General features: G+C 46.6%; 1 protein-coding gene across 1 annotated transcript in view; it reads left to right on the forward strand.

Moving 5' to 3' along the window:
- Positions 1-21,336, forward strand: part of KIFC2 (kinesin family member C2) — a 256,527-nt gene that overhangs the window by 78,917 nt on the left and 156,274 nt on the right. The window contains exon 2 of the mRNA XM_085604567.1: positions 14,180-14,270. Coding sequence (XP_085460693.1) covers positions 14,180-14,270 — 91 coding nt within the window. The remainder of the gene's footprint in view (positions 1-14,179; positions 14,271-21,336) is intronic.

Genomic DNA, 21,336 nt, shown 5'->3' on the forward strand with positions numbered 1-21,336 from the left:
TGCTCAGCCACATCCCCTGCATCTGAAGACCTGACAACCAAGCCTTCTTGTTCCTCTCTCCTAATTCCTGGAACAACCTCCTCCTGCACATCAGAGCCCCCCGTTAAAACCTGGCGATTCCAATAGGCCCCAGTCAGGACAGCATCTCCTGCTCAAGGTGCCAGGATTCCCTCCCGGGTGACATGCGTGACATATAAATACAAATACACATAATGTAACGTAACGTTACTTAACGTCACATCACATCACATCACACATGTTCCACTTTTCTTTCATTCTTTAACTGCCTTCTCCTTTCTCCAACCTTCATATCAATTATACTCAGTTTCTTCCTGTGTTAGCACACTGTCCTTTCTTTTTCATTTCACCGTTATCTGCCTTGCTCCATTCCTCCTCTTGCCTCTATCCCACATCACTCTTTTTCCTCTCTTGTTTTTTTTCTTTCTTCTTTCTATGTCTTGCTTCCTTTCTCTTGCTGGTGTTATCCCTCTTACTCTCCTTCCTCTACCACCTTCCTCATCTCTCCTTCACGTGCCCCTCTTGCTGGTGTTTGCTCTCTCTTTCCTCTCTTGTCTTTCTCGTCTCTCCTTCACATACCCCTATGCTTCTCATGCTGGTGTTCTCACTTTCACTCACTTTAATCCCCCATCGTCCTCATCTCTCCTTCCCTATAAATCTCTTGCTGGTGTTATGTGTTGCCTCACTCCCTTTCCTCTTCCACCTTCCTTGTCTCCCCTTCACATGCCCCTATGCTTCTCTTGATGGTGTTCTCCCTCTCACTCCCTTTCCTCTTCCACCTTTCTTGTCTCTCCTTCACATGCCCCTATGCTTCTCTTGCTGGTGTTCTCCCTCTCTTGTCTTCCTCATCTTTCCTTCACGTGCCCCAATGCTTCTCTTGCTGGTGTTCTCCCTCTCATACTGTTTCCTCTCCCACCTTCCTCGCCTCTCTTTCATATGCCCCTATGCTTCTCTTGCTGGTGTGCTCCCTCTCTTGTCTTCCTCGGCTCTCCTTCACGTGCCCCTATGCTTCTCTTGCTGGTGTTCTCCCCCTCACACTCTTTCCTCTCCCACCCTTCTCATCTCTCCTTAAACGTGCCCCTATGCTTCTCTTGATGGTGTTTTCCCTCTCCCTCTCTTTTCTCTCTCAGCTTCCTTGTCTCTCCTTCACGTGCCCCTATGCTTCTCTTGCTGGTGTTCTCTCTCTCTTGTCTTCCTCGTCTCTCCTTCACGTGCCCCTATGCTTCTCTTGCTGGTGTTCTCTCTCTCTTGTCTTCCTCATCTCTCCTTCACGTGCCCCTATGCTTCTCTTGCTGGTGTTCTCTCTCTCTTATCTTGCTCATCTCTCTTTCACGTGCCCCTATGCTTCTCTTGCTGGTGTTCTCCCTCTCACACTGTTTCTCTCCCACCTTCCTCGCCTCTCTTTCATGTGCCCCTATGCTTCTCTTGCTGGTGTTCTCCGCCTCACACTCTTTCCTCTCCCACCCTTCTCATCTCTCCTTCATGTGCCCTATGCTTCTCTTGATGGTGTTCTCCCTCTCACTCCCTTTCCTCTTCCACCTTCCTTGTCTCTCCTTCATGTGCCCCTATGCTTCTCTTGCTGGTGTTCTCCCTCTCTTGTCTTCCTCATCTTTCCTTCACGTGCCCCTATGCTTCTCTTGCTGGTGTTCTCCCTCTCACACTGTTTCTCTCCCACCTTCCTCGCCTCTCTTTCATGTGCCCCTATGCTTCTCTTGCTGGTGTTCTCCGCCTCACACTCTTTCCTCTCCCACCCTTCTCATCTCTCCTTCATGTGCCCTATGCTTCTCTTGATGGTGTTCTCCCTCTCACTCCCTTTCCTCTTCCACCTTCCTTGTCTCTCCTTCATGTGCCCCTATGCTTCTCTTGCTGGTGTTCTCCCTCTCTTGTCTTCCTCATCTCTCCTTCACGTGCCCCTATGCTTCTCTTGCTGGTGTTCTCCCTCTCACACTGTTTCCTCTCCCACCTTCCTGACCTCTCTTTCATGTGTCCCTATGCTTCTCTTGCTGGTGTTCTCCGCCTCACACTCTTTCCTCTCCCACCCTTCTCATCTCTCCTTCATGTGCCCTATGCTTCTCTTGATGGTGTTCTCCCTCTCACTCCCTTTCCTCTTCCACCTTCCTTGTCTCTCCTTCATGTGCCCCTATGCTTCTCTTGCTGGTGTTCCCCCTCTCACACTGTTTTCTCTCCCACCTTCCTTGTCTCTCCTTCACGTGCCCCTATGCTTCTCTTGCTGGTGTTCTCCCCCTCACACTGTTTCCTCTCCCACCCTTCTCATTTCTCCTTCACGTGCTCCTATGCTTCTCTTGCTGGTGTTCCCCCTCTCACACTGTTTTCTCTCCCACCTTCCTTGTCTCTCCTTCACGTGCCCCTATGCTTCTCTTGCTGGTGTTCTCCCCCTCACACTGTTTCCTCTCCCACCCTTCTCATTTCTCCTTCATGTGCCCCTATGCTTCTCTTGATGGTGTTCTCCCTCTCACTTTCCTTCCTCTCCCACCTTCCTTGTCTCTCCGTCACGTGCCCCTATGCTTCTCTTGCTGGTGTTCTCCTCTCACACTGTTTCCTCTCTGGTTGTTATCGTCTCCTGCTCTGTAACTCTTCTCTTCTTTACCTGCCTCACATCCTTTCTTTTTCTTTTTTTATCCCCTTGCTTGTTCTTTTTTTGTTTTGGTCTAGCTATAGGCAGCTTCAGCTATTTGCAAAGAGTGAGCTTGACATCTATTAAAAAACACCACCCAAGGAAATATAAAAAGAATCATGGGATTTAGCTTAGCCCCGTTCAGGTTTTGGCTTCCCTGCTTTTTGTGTCTTGTTGGTCAAAGATTTGGAATTCCATGCGTGCAAGCATTGCACCATTGACTTTACATTGCGGCTTCTTATTTTCCTACTGAGACTCATCCATCACCCATACTTCTCATCTCCACTTCTTACCCTTCATTCCTACTTCTCATCCCTACTTCTTATCCATCATCCCTACTTCTCATCCATCTCTGATATTCTAATCCTTACTTTTCACCCATAATCCCTACTTCTCATGCATCATCCTTACTTTTCATCCTACTCTCATGCATCATTCCTACTTCTCACGCATTTCCGTCATCCCTACTTCTCCTCCATATGTCATACCTCATCCATCACCCATCAATTCTAGTTCTCATGCCTCCTCCATTATCCCTATGTCTCATTCCTTGTCCCTCAGTCACACCAACAGCACGTTCAAAGTTGTGAAACACACATTCGCACTGATTGGCTGGCAACAGCCAATCAAAGGTAAGAGAGAGAGCTCCATTCTATTTGCCCATCCACTAAACAAAAACGCCTTCTCCGTGCACCTGCGTGTTTGCTTCCAGTGAAACCAAGGCTGTTCAGCATTTTATTTTATTTAGGTAAGTGTTTTTGTGTTTACACGGGCCTCTGTTGAAAGCTGCGATGGTTTGGTGAAGACAAGTGACTCGGGAAAGCACTTATTTAAATAAAATGAAATGCAGCACAGCCTTGGTTCACTGGAAGCAAACACACAGTTGTATTTCCTCTCCTCTGTCCTCAGCGAGCATGTGCAATGAGATGGCTGTGTTTTTCAGTGTCTAGACCAATAAAATGCAACCCTCGCTCTTAACTCTGATTGGCTGTTGCCAACCAATCACTGTGAAGAGCTGTTTTGCAGCACCGAGAGAGTGCGGGTATGATTGAGGGATGATGGATGAGAAGTAGGAATGACAAGGGGGATGAGAAGTAGGGATAATGGATGATAAATAGGGATGATGGTGAGAAGTAGGGGATAATGGATGAGATGTATGGAAGGTGGATGAGAAGTAGGGATTACAAGTAGGGATGATGAATGCGATCTATGTATTATGGATGTGAAGTAGGGATAAAAAGTAGAAAGGATCTATAAGAAATAGTGATGAGAAATAGGGGGGATCGATGAGAAGCAGGCGTGAGAAGAAGGGGTGAGGAGGCAGGAGTGAGGATGTCCTAAAATGGATGCTGCACAGATTCGCTGTGGTTGTTTTATGGAGGGATGCATTCAGGATTAATGCTTGAGGTGTGTGGTGTCAGTGCTGGAGCAGCAGGGACCCCTGCAGTTCAGGACTGAGGGATATATGTGAGGTGTGTGTCAGTCTGTGCTGGAGCAGCAGGGACCCCTGCAGTTCAGGACTGAGGGATAGATGTGAGGTGTGTGGTGTCAGTGCTGGAGTAGCAGGGAGACCTGCAGGTCAGGACTGAGGGGTATATATGTGAGGTGTGTGGCAGTCAGTGCTGGGGCAGCAGGGAGTCCTGCAGGTCAGGACTTAGGGATAGATGTGAGGTGTGTGTCAGTCTTTGCTGGAGCAGCAGGGAGACCTGCAGGTCAGGACTGAGGGATATATGTGAGGTGTGTGTCAGTCTTTGCTGGAGCAGCAGGGAGACCTGCAGGTCAGGACTGAGGGATATATGTGAGGTGTGTGTCAGTCTTTGCTGGAGCAGCAGGGAGACCTGCAGGTCAGGACTGAGGGATATATGTGAGGTGTGTGTCAGTCTTTGCTGGAGCAGCAGGGAGACCTGCAGGTCAGGACTGAGGGATATATGTGAGGTGTGTGTCAGTCTTTGCTGGAGCAGCAGGGAGACCTGCAGGTCAGGACTGAGGGGTATATATGTGAGGTGTGTGGCAGTCAGTGCTGGGGCAGCAGGGACCCCTGCAGTTCAGGACTGAGGGATATATGTGAGGTGTGTGGCAGTCTTTGCTGGAGCAGCAGGGAGACCTGCAGGTCAGGACTGAGGGGTATATATGTGAGGTGTGTGGCAGTCAGTGCTGGGGCAGCAGGGACCCCTGCAGTTCAGGACTGAGGGATATATGTGAGGTGTGTGGCAGTCTTTGCTGGAGCAGCAGGGAGACCTGCAGGTCAGGACTGAGGGATATATGTGAGGTGTGTGTCAGTCTTTGCTGGAGCAGCAGGGAGACCTGCAGGTCAGGACTGAGGGATATATGTGAGGTGTGTGTCAGTCTTTGCTGGAGCAGCAGGGAGACCTGCAGGTCAGGACTGAGGGATATATGTGAGGTGTGTGTCAGTCTTTGCTGGAGCAGCAGGGAGACCTGCAGGTCAGGACTGAGGGATATATGTGAGGTGTGTGTCAGTCTTTGCTGGAGCAGCAGGGAGACCTGCAGGTCAGGACTGAGGGGTATATATGTGAGGTGTGTGGCAGTCAGTGCTGGGGCAGCAGGGACCCCTGCAGTTCAGGACTGAGGGATATATGTGAGGTGTGTGGCAGTCTTTGCTGGAGCAGCAGGGAGACCTGCAGGTCAGGACTGAGGGGTATATATGTGAGGTGTGTGGCAGTCAGTGCTGGGGCAGCAGGGACCCCTGCAGTTCAGGACTGAGGGATATATGTGAGGTGTGTGGCAGTCTTTGCTGGAGCAGCAGGGAGACCTGCAGGTCAGGACTGAGGGATATATGTGAGGTAAGTGATTAAAGTCACTCAGTTCTGGAGTAGAGAGAGTGCTGCTGGGGCCTACTGAGGTTCATTAAATAAGATATGCTGTAGTTCAGCAGCGTTACAGCAGCAGCAGGCAGCTCGGCGGGGGCCTGGACGCCAGCCTGGCTGCACGCTGGTACATCCTGTAGCTTTGCTCTGTTCCTGCCTGTCCCTGGCTGGATTCCACCTCACAGCCATGTTGCGTCTTCAGATCTCTATAAATAACAGGAGTGAGGTACCAGGCAGGAGCAGCACCAAGGGATGAGGCAGCAGCGCCGCGCGCCGGCTGGAACCCGGAGAGCTCGTGACCTTCTCAGGCACCTCAGTGATTCCACGAGTCCTGTGGGAGAGGTGTCTATGTCTAGAGAAGAGACAGACGACATCAAGTGACGTCTACCTGGAGAGAGGGGTAGGGGAAAAGGGACAATGTGATGATGAGGCAGAGGAGGGAGGGTTATGGAGGAAGGCAGGATAGGAACTGAAGCAGTGGGGGTACAGACAGGAGAAACAGATGGCGAGACAATGAGGAAGATGAGGAGGGATAAAGGTAGGACAATGGGGGGGAATAGAGAGCAATGAAGAAGGGATGGATAGAGAGCGTGGAAGAAGAGAGAGTGGAGATGGAGAGAGAAGATGACGAGTGAAGGAGAGACGTGGGGAGAGTGGTATCGCTCACCTTCTGACCCTTCTCCCCCTTCCTCTTCTTCCAACATTCATCGCCTCACTCCTCTGAATTCTCCTTTATTCATCACACCCTCATCCATCGCCAACCCTTGTAAGTGCTCACCCTAGTACTCCTCCATAATTTTCCCTCAATATTCAACACTTCGCACCTCTATCTTCTCTTCCACTCCACACACCTTCATTCAACACTTCACACTATTCCTCTTACCCTGATTTGCCCTCCTACTCCCTACCTTCACTCATCCACCCACCAACCACTTCAGCCGGACCCAGACACCTACCCCCACACCCAGCTTCATCAACCTGCCACCGGCTGCACAAATCCCCCCACCTCTACTTTCTATGTACATCTCCCATAATTTGCTCACAACAACTCCTTAGGCCATTAACCCATCCCCCCCACCATCTCATCCAACAGGAGCAATCACCTTCTGAAACCCTCTCAGCTAAGCTTTCCACTTCTGCCCACTCCATCTCACATGCATTTGAATCCTCGCTTCCGCTAGTCCTTCTCAACACCTACCACAAAACAACATCAAAAGCCTCCCCATTACACCACTGGCCCCCCTCTCTCTGTACTCCTGTCCTCTATATCTTACCTCACAAAGAAAACAGACATCCTTACCTCGTTTCAGCAACTCGATTACTTCTCACAAATGATATCCAATTCATCTGTCACACGTCAAGATTTCCTCTCCAATCATGATCCCTCAGGATAATCGTTCCCCCAGTCCCAAACAAGCAAACTCCCCACTCAAAGAGTATGAAATACAAAACCTTGTATAAATCTATGAAAACACCAATGCCTTCATCACTCAGTCCCTCAACCAAACACAAGATGGCCACCCTAACCCCACCATTATATCGAACCGTACGTGAGATGCATTCCCATCGCCACCTAAAATCATAACCTACCTTCTAACCTTATTTATATCACCACCCTTCATCTCAAGCAAACCAACACAAGCCCACCAGTTTCCTCATGTACTTGCATGCTGAACAACTGCTTCTCTAAAGTCAAACACTGCCTTGAGATCTCAGGCAAGATCAGAGAACACAACATCGACATCCTGAACCTCACCGAAACCTGGCTGATCAACGCCACCAGCAGCATTCTTCTGTTCTTACTACCCCCTCTACTCCAATATGAGAAGCAACAGGGAAGTCAAGCAAGGTGGAGGCCTAGAGGTCATATATAGAAACTCTCTGAGTTGCAAACTACTCCCCAACACCCGTTTTCAATCAGTTGAGTGTTTATCAGTTGAATTAATCTCAGAGCTTCCTCTAACCTCAGGTTGAATGTGATCTTTGAACCCTCACCCCGTCAAACCACCACCTTCATCAAAGAGTGAATGAAATTCTTCATAGCACAATTAATCAGCTCTGACAACTTTATATTTGTCTGAGACTTCAACCTCCATTGGGGATCCAAAGGAAACAAACCACTGGACCACTTTGCAACTTTTGTAGAAGACAATGATGCCCACCAGCGCTGCCAGAAACCAACACACTGCAAAGGCGCCACTCTTGACTTGATCATTTCCACGTCACTTCTCTGTTTGATCAGTAACCTTATACAGGTTGATTGGTTAGATCAGCTACAGATTCCCTTCACAGTGCCTTTCTCAAACAAGAAAACCCTTGGGCAACCGAAGAAAGAAAAAGTCTTGTTCAAAGATACCAGTAACAACAATAAAGATACCATGGCCAACCTAGCCCTATAAAACCTCACCTCGATAGTGCCTCAACTTGACATCAACAAGGCCACATACAATTTCAACTCCTTCATGGACTCCCTGATCAAGGAATTTGCACCCATCAAGAGCAAATACAGTAGACCCAAAACCCTCTTGCTTCTGGTACTCCAAAGCTTTCTATTAGAAAGGAAAAACATCAGAAAATTGGCAAAAGACTGACTGTGAGCACCTTCACCATTAAATCGAACAAAGCTTCAAACTGTGAGACAAAAATACGAAGGCCACATCTCTATAGCTAAGGAATCTCATATCAGATCACTTATTGATTCAGACAAGAATAGACCGAAAAAATTATTTGAGGTAATTAATCAATACAACAACTCTGCCTACAACCTCCCATTTAAGGCTTCGGAGATCATTTTGCAGAGTTCTTTGACAAAATAATCTAAGACATTAACATCTCCTCCCTTCCTTGTAAATTCAGCAACATAATCTAAGAAGTTTTGCCTTGTACGGCACTACAGCCATGGTCCTCTTTCTCCAAAATCTCTGAGGAAGGTTTACAAACTCTATCAAAGGAGAAACCCTCTAACTATCTTTGCAACGCTATTCCAGGATCCATCAGTAAATCCAGTGCTTGATTTGTAAAACAATAAGTGCCAGGGCACTCATCAGGAGGCTACTGATGCTTGCGCCGCGCATTACCCCTGCCATGCTGTCAATGATAATAACAACACGACCACTAACCATCACACTCATACAGGCGTGACAATTCGGACTATTCCAGGCCCCTAAAGCTATAAAAATGGTTTAGGCAGCAGGTAATAGTCATTTGCAATGTATTTTAAATTAATAATGAACTGTTGTTGTGGTCATCTCTAAATTAGCCAGACAGTGACACCTGGTGGCAGACTGGCACAAGTGCCGGTGTTGACAATTAAGTGCCAGTACTGAGCACCCAAAACCACTGGCTCAAATTAAGCACTGAGTATATCCCTAGCCAAATTGCTTCTCCCCATTTGGACAACCCAAGTTAACTCATTATTGGATTGGGGCTTGTTACTAGACTGTCTACAAAGTGGTCACTATTCTCCTCTTCTAAAAAACACAATCTTTGGACCCCGACGACTTCAGCAACTTCTGCCTAGTATCTACCCTGCCTCTCTTAGTCTAGGTGATTGAAAGTTGTGTAGCCTCCCAACTGTCATCCCACATCCAGTACAATAACCTCCTCAACTCCCTAATCTGGATTCCGTCAGGGCCATAGTGCAGAGACTGCAGTTCTACTGATTCTGGACGATGCCCTTCGCATCCTGGACATCGGCAATTCCCATCTACTTGTGCTCAAATGGTTATTAATGGTTTTCATATTAAATGCTTCACCTCTAACCTAGCTAACCACTCCCAAATTGTAAAAACTGTGAATGCTATCTCAGATCCAGTCAGCTTGCCACAAGGGGTCCCACAAGGTTCAATACATGCCCCAACCCTTTTCAACTTCTTCCTCGAACTCCTCTGTGCAGTCCTCAGAAACTCAGGAGTCCTTTTCCACTAAATCGCAAAAGATACCCAAATCTACCTGAAGGTCTCATGCCCGGAAGACTGCACCCGCTTATCCATCTAACTCAATAGAATTCAAACTTTCATGGCTAACAACCATCTCAAACTAAACCCAGTGAAAACAGAATTTCTTCTAATCTCTCCAGAGAAAGCTAACCTGCAGATCCAAGATTGGATGGATCTCCTCCGGGACATGGACGGCAGACATTCCATCATTCAGAATGCCAAATCTCTGGGATTCACCCTTGACAGATGTCTCAACCTCCAGAACCAGATCTGTCCCATGGCTATGAGTACCCTTTTCCTCCAGCTGCAACTTCTCCAGGGAATCAGGAACCTCATCCGTGTACACCACCGTACCTCTGCTGTCCAGACAATTGTGCTCTTCAGACTCGAATATGGAATTTCACTCCTTTCCGGCATTCCCAAAGTTCACTGAGGTCCTCTCAGGGCAGGCCTACACCCGGCAGCCTGCTACGTAACAGGACACAAGGAATTCAACCACATCTCCCCCATTCTATGCGCCCTTCAGTGGCTCCCTGTAGAAGTGAGAGTTCAATTTAAAGTACCTGAATCACTCATGAAGCTCTGCACTCCTCTTTACCCTCAAACCTCTTAAAGAAACAGAAAATCGACGGTGCCAGTCAAGATTCACAAACTGCTAAATTCCTCCTCCTCGTAGCCCTGACCTTCAAGCACAAGCGGTACATGAGCCAATCCTTCTTTGGAACTGCCACAAGTTTATGGAACTCTCTCCCAACAAGCCTCCGCCCGACCACATCATGTCACCTACAAAAAAGACCTCAAAGCTCTTCACTTTGAACGACAGCTGGCCTAACCTGCTGCTACCCCCTCACAGTCCCGTGAAGTGCAGACTAACTTTAACCATCAGAAGCACTTGTCCAGCTCGAGGAACTGTACCACCCGCCTGTCACTCCTGTGTTATACAATGAATACGCGTGGAGCACTCTACCTCACAGGGAGACTCACCTGGTGTGCTCCCCTTGTGTAATGCTACATGTATTTTTATTTCTATTTGTTATTGATACAGCTTCATTGTAAAGCTCTCTGATGCCTATGGGCCACTTCTGCGCTGTAGAAAATGACACAAATAAATAAATAAATACAAATTCTCTCTGGAGTAACTACTCAGTTCTCTCAGACATCTTGATTTTCAGACGCCAACACTAGCACACCCCACCATCTCCCACATCTCGCCTTTGTGAGTGTGACCTCCATACTCTGCGCCCAGGCCACAATTTGCACAGCTAATGCTGTACCCCACCCTGACCATGTTGGCAACTTCTGTGTTTTATTTATTGTTCTGTTGTCTCTCCCTAGATCCACCCCCTCTTGGGTCTTTACCAACCTGCCAACTCACGTAGTACCTCTGTGTGACACACACTTTCACCCCTCATCACCAGCTGCAGCCGGCCTGACTCCCGGGTGTGGGGGTTGGGGGGGGTGTGTGGGCACAGGGGGGTACAGGGTTGAACAAAAAAATAATATATATATATACTCACCTCGCCGTGGGGTCCTGTATCCCTACTCCTGCTGTCCTTGTGGGGCAGGAAGCTAGTAGTCAGGAAGAACAGCCATGCTCCCCTGGCCAATCACAACGCTGCAATGAAGCATCGTGATTGGTTTTGAGTGTGAGGGGTTGACGCTCAACCAGGGAATTGGGTCCTGGGCATGTTCTCCATGCAGGCTGTAATGCAGCCTGCATGAAGAACGGGGAAGGTGCGCATGAGTGGTTCGGGCAGCCTGAGACGGCCGACCAAACAATCATTGTGCACTTAGGAGTGAGCAAACTGTTATAATCTAGTTGTTGGTTAATGCATCCTCCCTATTGTGGTTCTCTGCCTTGCTGCTCAGCCAATGGTGAGGTCATTGGAATGTTCAGGTGTTTGTGTTGTAGGGAGAATGAGTTGGAGTGAATGGGCTGAGCAGCGAGGAGGCTGCTCCTGGTGGGGCATAATATGGATCTTATCATCTTCCTGTAACCTGTGACCCTATGAAGTAACTTGTAGAATAAATCCATAACCCGTATCTACGAGACCTACCTGCGTATCTTTCTTGATTGTAACACAAACTACTCCTCCCCTGCTCTGCGCCGAGAGCAGAGCAGAGCCGCCCACCCGTCAGCCCACAAAGGAAACATAATATTATATTAACTAAAAGTTATTATCATTTTATTTTTCCTTTACTTGACGCTGCTCCACCATAGCCCATCACATGGCCACCCTGTGAAAAGGCAATGCCATAGGGGAGGTTTCCCGCTCAGGAGCGAATGCTCTGCACAGCGGGGTTCCATTTAAAACTTCCCCAGGGCAGGGGTGGAGGCCCGAATGAGTTCCTTTTTGCTGTGAAAGGGGAGGGCAGGTGGGGGCTATTTAGGCAGAGCCTGGTGGTCCAAAGCCTTACTTGCCATGCCTCTCCCCCGCTCCCTTCCCCTCCCCCTCCCCCCTCTGCACACTTAGCGAAGGGCCTGCTCTCTTCCTTCGGAACCCAAGGTGAACATTATCCTAAGGGTGGCAGGTCTCCCTTGACATTGCTGCTGCACTGCCAAACCTCCTTCGTCATGCTACTGATGTAGGTGGAACTGCGGTGACCGATACAACTTAACCGCAACTCTACAAGATTCCCATTTTTTTTGTTTTTTTTGTTTTTTAAAACTCTTTTTATTAGAAACAATGCAACGTTCAAGATTCACATTTTGTAAATGTTTTCTTTGGCCAAGAATTTTATTCACTTCTTTTTCCATTTTTACCCCACTTTTTTTTTTACATTTACTTTGTTATGCAATTCTTGATGTTTATTTTAAATTATCTATATTTTTTTATTTAAGTTCAATTTATTTTTAAATGCCCGCATGTAATCAATTATTTATTACCAGTTTGAATAACTTTCCAAAATATTTCATTCACACACTATTTAATTGACTAATCATTTACATTTTATATTTATATTAGCACTTTTAAACGAATTATTAATGCATCATTTTACACATAGTTTTACAATGAGAACCGTTATTTTAATTACATTTCATTAAAATGAAAAATAGACACCAAAAAAAGGACTCGCTGTTAATAAACTTTGGATCTATAATTTAAAAAATTCAATCAATTTTTTTTCCAAATTTACCTTTTCTGTTCCTTTATTCTCAGAGTATTCTCATATTCTTAACATCTCAGCAATGGTTCCTTTAAACCTACATCAAGCTAATGCTGTGTTTTAGTAACCATCATGGCCATACTGGGAACTCAAAGCAGCCCTGCCCTGGCAAATTTTGTCAGACCAGCCCCCGTACGGTTCATAGCGAGTGCAAGTGGGATTTTGGGGGGTTTTACTTTCAAGAAAATGTGAGTAAAGATGGTGCATTCTACAACACATTTTTCATTTATATTCAATTGTATTATTTTTTAAAGCGCAGGAAATGATGACCTTACAGTGCACCAGGATAAAGCCATCTTTATCGGGGCACTTCAATGATTCCGTCACTATCACCCTCCAACGGTGCCTCTCATCTCTCCATAGCCCCTCTCTCACATGTATTTTATTGCTTTTATAGCGCCTCTCATGTCAGTGTGGGCGTTGGAGCATTTTACATCACACACATACAGATGACATGAATGCCATGTGTGTACATCAGTAACAGAAAATGTTACATAAGGCAAAGGGGATACAAGGTGTGGGATTCACGTCTTCCATACTGGTAGGCGTTGTTTCAGAGTGCTTGGTCTGTAGGTAACACAGCAGTTAGGGCTGACTTTACTAATAAGAGTTTATTTCTACCCAAACAAACCATTTTCAGCAACATCAGGATAATGAAAGTCTGGGGAAAAACATACCTTTCTAACCTGTACCATTCAGTTTGCATGCAGCTCTTTGAGGCAGTTCATAGCTCACTGTGCTAGATTATGACTGTAATTTATGAACTGCACTGTAACAAAAGAGTCTCAGTGAGAAAAGCAGTAACCCACTGAGCTATGCACATAAAATACTGTAAATACTATTCTTTGATATGCATGGTGCATGTTCTTAGCAGCAGGCATATTAACCCTCTGCGCTACCTTAGATGACTCAAACTGCCACTAGAGAAAACTCTCATATCTCTCCAGCCGGTACATTAATCACCAGAGGTATCTTTACACTTTTATTGTTGCCTGAAAACTGCTGGATATACAAGGAACAGTGCTTTTAAAACTGCTGCACCACTACAAAAGCGCCCCCCAACTAACAAAACCATCCCCCCTCCCTTCCAGCCTACCAGGGAAACGCCCGATGCCTGGTAAGGCCAGTTTGGATTTTGTAACCATATGTGTATCTCAGTAAAGGTCGAAGTCAGTGCATAATTTGTGCTGGTGCTTGGCTCTGGCACTTATTTATAAATACCACCATGCATTTATGAGAATCTACTACAAAGTGGCTCTGTGTGTGAATCTTTAAGCAAAATTCAGTTGTGGAGGGTTCAACTATTTATTATAGCTTTCAATAATGGTGAAATCCGGTCCTAAACCTGCAGTTTAAAGTGACGTGGGGTTTGCCAGCTGCAGTGGACCTGAGTGAAATACCCTGGACCCTCGTACTTTGTTGTTTTACAAATGAAGCAGTGGCAGGAGTAATGAAGTCTCAGTATAATGGGGTGCAGCCCTGTGTACTTGGGGCCAGCACACATTCCAAGCTTGGGGTTGGTACTGACATGAGCAGCGTTGAAGTTGGCATGGCCCATCTTTTACCCACGCCTCCTTTCTTCTCTCGTCTCACAGGGTTCGAATCCCACCTCCACCAAGAGCAGGATCAGGAAGAGCGGCAAACCACCATGTGAGGACGTGTGGGCGGAGCTCGCTGAGCTGGACAGTGAGTACCCACACACTTTTTTGTTTATTAATTTGTGCAAACTCAGTGCTTGTAAACATTGGCAAATGGAGGGCAGGGGGCACTTAAGTCTTCTGTGAAAGCCATAAAACACATACAACAAAGGCATTGCTGTCCATGCTTTGAATGTATTGACTTGAAATATGTGTGTGTATTGGTATTTATATAGCACAAACATAGCTGCAAAGCAATGGAGTGTGGTACTCATGGTGTGGGAAGGGATGATAATACAAGATCCAAGCTGTTATATCACATAGAGGTTTACATATATGATTACACTATATTATGTGTTTGCCATTGCATTTCACATATTTGCTTTTTTTGGGCACAGTCAGAATAGGAGCCTAATTTTGACTTTGATGGGTGGCCCGCCGACTGTCAGAGTGCTGGAGGACACTACGCCTTTTACCCTGGAAGGACTCTGCCCACCATATATAGAGATTACCGCAGGCGCAGTGGTGAGTCTGTGTTTTCAGAAGGAACTACGGGGCATATCATCAACAACCGGCGATAATTATCGCTAAGCGCACTTAGCGCTAGGATAATTATCGCCGGCTAAAGCTGAATATTTTCGCTGAGATAGCATGCTATCAGCAACGCTTATCTCAACAGCGATAAAATTCCAGGCGCAAGCTGTCAAATGTGCGATTATCGCTGGAAATCGCACAACATTTGGCGATAGCTTGTTGATAGGGCAGGGTGGACTTAGCCACCTTCCATTGGATATAATGGCTAAGTCAACCTGAAAGCAGGCGTAAGGAAAGAAGCGATAACCGCGGTTAGCGCTACTTTTCTTATCGCTATGCTTGTTAGCGTGCCCACTGATAACTGGAGTTATGTCAGTTAGCGACATTTCTCCAGTTATTTTGGAATGGAACGCCCACTTTGCATCTCATTAGAGATGCAAAGCTGGGCGTTAAGGGAAAGGGCGCTAAGGCAAGGATTCACGCGATAGCGTGACCTTGCTGATAAAGCGATAAAATTATCGCAGCTTTTCGGCTGCAAAAGCGGAGATAATGTTATAGCGCCACCTTGATGATATGCCTCCAAATGTTTCCTCTGAAGTAACTGCTAGTTAGAGTCCGTTTTCTGACAGCAGAGACACCACTGTCGGAAAGTTAACACTCCACGACTCATAATAGAAGAGGCAGACTGCAGGACCCGCCATCAGAGCACTTTGCCACGTTTGTGGAGGAATGCCCCCTCCTCTGAACTTTAAATTAGGCCATAAGTGATTTGCTCAGAATCATATATTTCTCATTCAAGTGTCGGAGCTGATATAGAACCCAGGTCTCCTCGTTCAAGTGTCGGCCGCCCCACCAGTAGACAACCATTCGTCCTCCTTGGGTGGCTTCTCCTCGAATCTATAGTCTGGAGTACTAGTTGTGTTGACCCACAAAGTGGTCACCAACTCATTATGACCAATGAAATACACACAGAAAGGGAAACATGGACTAGAAATGTCACCTTGAGGAGGAGTGGAGATGGCCGAGGTATGGGTAACTGATCTCTCCATCCAGAGCTAAGAACCTCCCTGGGGGTTTTGTAGCAACGAGGGAGGAGAATGTTGTCTGATGACGTTGGTGAAAAGTTTCATAAATGGTATTCCTTCAAAAATAATGATATCCTTCGTAGTGAACTGAATACTCCGATGCAGGGTGCTTATTTTTAGTCAGTGTGTAAAATCACAGCTGAAAGGGGAGGTGTGGTCCTATATGAGTCACACTGGGGTCACTTTTCGAAGCTTTACTATATGTGGTTGGAATAGCTGATGAGTTTAATGCAGCCAGAGCCCCAGACGAGGATCAGTGTTCTAGGAGGGACCTTCTGTTACTGCTCCTGAGAAGGCTAACAAGAGACATGGTCGTTTGGCCAGGAAGATGGTAGCAAAAAGGCATAGAGTGGTGATGGGTAGACTCTGCCAGGGGTACCTTTACCCATGAAGCTAAGAAGTAATTGACAGGGCCGTAGCTTGGTCAATGAGATTCGGGCGGGGGGATGTGAATCTTAAATTTTCCAACTAAAAAAGCAGGGGGCGACAGGTTGGAGGGGTGAGATGACCAAAGGTTTGGGATGGACTGTTCCCATGAGGAGCAGGGCAGTACTGACTTACATCAGCTGGACTCTGTCTAGAGTGGCACAGTGGGGTGGGTGAAAACACGGGGTTAGAATTCTATCCCCAGCATTGCCACTGGTTAGACTGCTGCAAGCATTCATCCACTCCCCTTTGGGGGTTTTATTATCAGGAAGCTAGTAGTAGTAGGCCTGGAAACCTATGCCTGACACAGGTTTCCGTTTCCGAGCCTACTACTTGCAATGCTTGTGAAGGACAAAGAGGAGTCAATATGCCCGCGTTCAAGGAGTGCGTCTACGGGTGCAGACTTACTACATTTGTGGTGAACTGCTCGCTAGATATATTTAGGTACCTGATCCCTCAGTCCCAAAACCAATCCAAAATGCAGGTATTTGGGAGGTGCTACACCCCAAACACCCCCTCAAGGCTACACCTCTGGTTATTGACTGACTATCTATCTATCTATCTATCTATCTATCTATCTATCTATCTATCTATCTATCTATCTATCTATCTATCTATCTATCTATCTATCTATCTATCTATCTATCTATCTATCTATCTATCTATCTATCTATCTATCTATCTATCTATCTATCTATCTATCTATCTATCTATCTGTCTGTCTATCTGTCTGTCTGTCTGTCTGTCTGTCTGTCTGTCTGTCTGTCTGTCTGTCTGTCTGTCTGTCAAGAACGGATGAAGTTGCCTCTCACAAAGTATGGGGTGGGTCAGGGTGATGCATGCTCATCACACTCAAAGGCCTGACATGTCTTGGGATGACCCTAAGATCTCCTGCAAATTAAATGTTTTAGGATTGATTCTGCCCTATATTGCTGTGACAGGCTGATTGTAAAGTACCCTGTGCATACTGCTGTAGGTGCAGTGTAAGCAAAGCGGGGGCTCTATGGTGCAGTGCGGGGCCTGTAGAGTGTAGTGCAAGTGCCACTGAGTAGAATCAGTCTCTGCTTGAGAGCAGGGAGAGTGCTGCAAGCTGTGTAAACAACCGGGGCGGGTGGGGGCGGTAGTTGTGATCATAGTGCTGTGAAGTGAAACGTGAGTTTCCTGGCGCGCTGTGGAAGGCGCAGTGTGGATTTTGTGAAATAACATGTCGGATGCAGCTCACGTGCACATGTGGTCGAGTGAGAGCTGAGGAGTGAATGCTTGTGCTGTGGGGTACAGTCTGAGTGCAGGACGTGTAGTTGAGTCGGTTATAGGATGAAGTTTACGAAGGGTGACCTGTAAGGGATGCTAGGCGAAGGGTGAAGGGTTTAGGAAGTCGTGCGAATGCGGTCGAGTGAAGTCTGGGTGCCAAAGTGGGCAGTGTGAGCCAATGCTGTGCTGTGCAGCATGAAGGATGCCCTGTGCAGTTTGAGAGAAGAATGGTGCTGTATAGGGAAGTACCTATGCATGTGGTATTTGTATGGTGCAAGCCTAGCCAAAAGGCTCTGAGAGCGGAGCTCCGCTGTTGGCGTGTTAGCATGTGTTTGTTACAGAGGGTGTCTAGAGCTCTTTTCCAAATTGGAGCAGGGTTGGGGTGGTCCTGATGGAGACAGAGATGTTGCTTCAGATCCTGGGTGCATTGATGCTGTGGTGGTCCTGTTGGAGACAGAGATGTTGCTTCAGATCCTGGGTGCATTGATGCTGTGGTGGTCCTGATGGAGACAGAGATGTTGCTTCAGATCCTGGGTGCATTGATGCTGTGGTGGTCCTGATGGAGACAGGGATGTTGCTTCAGATCCTGGGTGCATTGATGCTGTGGTGGTCCTGATGGAGACAGAGATGTTGGTTCAGATCCTGGGCGCATTGATGCTGTGGTGGTCCTGATGGAGACAGAGATGTTGCTTCAGATCCTGAGTGCATTGATGCTGTGGTGGTCCTGATGGAGACAGAGATGTTGCTTCAGATCCTGGGTGCATTGATGCTGTGGTGGTCCTGATGGAGACAGAGATGTTGCTTCAGATCTTGGGTGCATTGATGCTGTGGTGGTCCTGATGGAGACAGAGATGTTGGTTCAGATCCTGGGTGCATTGATGCTGTGGTGGTCCTGATGGAGACAGGGATGTTGCTTCAGATCCTGGGTGCATTGATGCTGTGGTGGTCCTGATGGAGACAGAGATGTTGGTTCAGATCCTGGGCGCATTGATGCTGTGGTGGTCCTGATGGAGACAGAGATGTTGCTTCAGATCCTGGGCGCATTGATGCTGTGGTGGTCCTGATGGAGACAGAGATGTTGCTTCAGATCCTGGGTGCATTGATGCTGTGGTGGTCCTGATGGAGACAGAGATGTTGCTTCAGATCCTGGGTGCATTGATGCTGTGGTGGTTCTGATGGAGACAGAGATGATTTCAGATCCTGGGTGCATTGATGCTGTGGTGGTCCTGATGGAGACAGGGATGTTGGTTCAGATCCTGGGCGCATTGATGCAGTGGTGGTCCTGATGGAGACAGAGATGTTGCTTCAGATCCTGGGTGCATTGATGCTGTGGTGGTCCTGATGGAGACAGAGATGTTGCTTCAGATCCTGGGTGCATTGATGCTGTGGTGGTTCTGATGGAGACAGGGATGTTGCTTCAGATCCTGGGCGCATTGATGCTGTGGTGGTCCTGATGGAGACAGAGATGATCCTGGGTGCATTGATGCTGTGGTTGTCCTGATGGAGACAGAGATGTTGCTTCATATCCTGGGCGCATTGATGCTGTGGTGGTCCTGATGGAGACAGAGATGTTGGTTCAGATCCTGGGTGCATTGATGCTGTGGTGGTCCTGATGGAGACAGAGATGATCCTGGGCGCATAGATGGAGAAGACGTGATACCTTCTTTTTTTGTGGGCATTTCTTGCACTGCTCTGTCTGCATTCTGACGGTTTCCAAGCAGCAGCCTGTGCCAGGAGCCGCTACGGGTGGTGGGCTTTGCAGCCAGATGGTCTGGGCTGCTGGCCGTGATGGCTTTGAAGATGTTGCAGCTGGTTTTGAAGATGGTGTTGGCCGGTAAGTGGAATGAGTCAAGTTCCAACAGAGTGGTTATGAAGTGTTGTATTTATATTTGGTAGGGCTGAGGTAGCATGGTAGGGAGGTAAGACGTCAGGATAGGATTAGAGATGGGCGTAACTTGTGTAATTCCATGTAGCATAATCTTGTGGAATTACCTTAAAATTCCGCAAGATTCCCCGGAATCACAAGAGAAGATTAATTATGCGTTGAGCTCTATTTCTTAGTGCAAAAATGCCCCTTGCATCCATTTTGGATGGATGCATCCTGTAGTCCCACGAAATAAAATGCTGCTTGGTGTGCATTAAACTGTGTGTCTCATTTTATGCACACAATTTTGCAGAAATGCTAATTTTTGCATTATGACTTACTTCTTCCACCCTTGTATGAGAAACCAAAGCTGAACCCCAGCACAAGTGTTATTTCCACCGTCATCATTGTGCCCCCATTATTACAACAAGGGTCTAATTGACCTTATAAGTGTAAAAATTTGTGTTTAAAAAAATGATAGGGAAAGGGTTAGGGATGGGCTGAGTGTAAGACCTGGGGGTTTGGTGTCCGTTCAGAGTTATGGTCAGAGTTGTGGTCACAGTGAATGTAGGGGGTTTGTATTAGGAACATGGAGTTGCAGCTGTTTTTTTTGGAATAGATTTTATTAATTTTGTATTGACACACTTTGTCAAATAACATTAGTGGAGGCGCATTTTTGCAATTGATGAGTTTGTGAAAGAAGGTTCACTCAAACTCAAACTCAAAATCCATTTGCACAGCACTAAATCTTTTGGTGGCATTCGATCGGATTAGGATAGGAGAATGGACTCTTGGCCCATATTAGCACCACCGATAAGTCTTCCAAAGGTCCTGAAAATTTCCCGTCTGAGGAAATCTGCTAGTACGATGTTTCATAACTTAGGAGCAATATCTTGCTCTAATTTATTATCCGAAGGACAGAACAAGGCAAATTTGACCATGTCCCAAAATGCGTGTAGAGCGGGAGAGTAGTTACAGTATAATGATGCAATACTTGTGATTGTCTGAGGGGGCAAGCAAAAAAGGAACTAGAATTTGATCTCCTCTACAATACATGTGGCAGACAATGTAGTTTTTTTAAGTCAAGTTTAGCTAGGGCTGGCCCAGTAATTTTTTTTGTTATTTTTGCTGCTGATTTCTAAAAGGATGTATATGTTATGAACTAATTTTCATGGATGCATTATGCAAAGAATTATGACAGCTGATTTTTGGGCCAATTATGGCACAAGCCAAAACGACCCAATCATTTTCCAATATTACCGGGGTCATCGTGCAGAACAGGTTAGGATACTTTCAGGCGCTGCGAAGAGTTTCATTAGTTAGGGCAGAGTTCAGATGTAGACACCAGGCTTTACTACCAACCAGCCAAGGACTTGCAATTGTAAAAGGAAGATACAGAGCAGTAAACATTTTAGGACTAGTGTTAGTCAACAACTTTTGATTTTACTAAAATTATATGTATAATATTCTTGCCGAGAGGGGCTTTCAGCCAGCCCTCTTCCATCATTCGTCTGTTATTATTGAATTTTTTCAGCCCAGTACAGCATACAGCATTGTGTAGTGGTCATCCCACTTCAGCCGTTGGCAATCTTCGCTTTGAGTTACGGTATTCTGGGTTTCTACAAGGAGCACTCACTCACGCAGTGTAGGTCCATTCAGTGCAAGGAATTACTATGGCAATGTGTGTATCTAGGGACCAAAAAGTATTTTTGGTTTTAGCCACGTTTTTAAGATTGACATGGGCCAGTCAGCTTCCCCATTAATAAAGTTTTGCAAAAATCAACACAAATCAAAATACAAACAAACATTGACAAAGCCATTAGGCTGGCAGCCAACGGCAAACCTGTTTGCCAATGCTTGTTTAACTTGCTATATGTTTTAGCTTTTTTTAGGGTCAGTTATACTCATCCATCCGATTCAATTAGAATTTGGTGCACGTTATATTGCTCAGCTAA

This window comes from Triturus cristatus, chromosome 5_1 (assembly GCF_964204655.1).
Source record: "Triturus cristatus chromosome 5_1, aTriCri1.1, whole genome shotgun sequence".
NCBI lineage: Eukaryota > Metazoa > Chordata > Amphibia > Caudata > Salamandridae > Triturus > Triturus cristatus.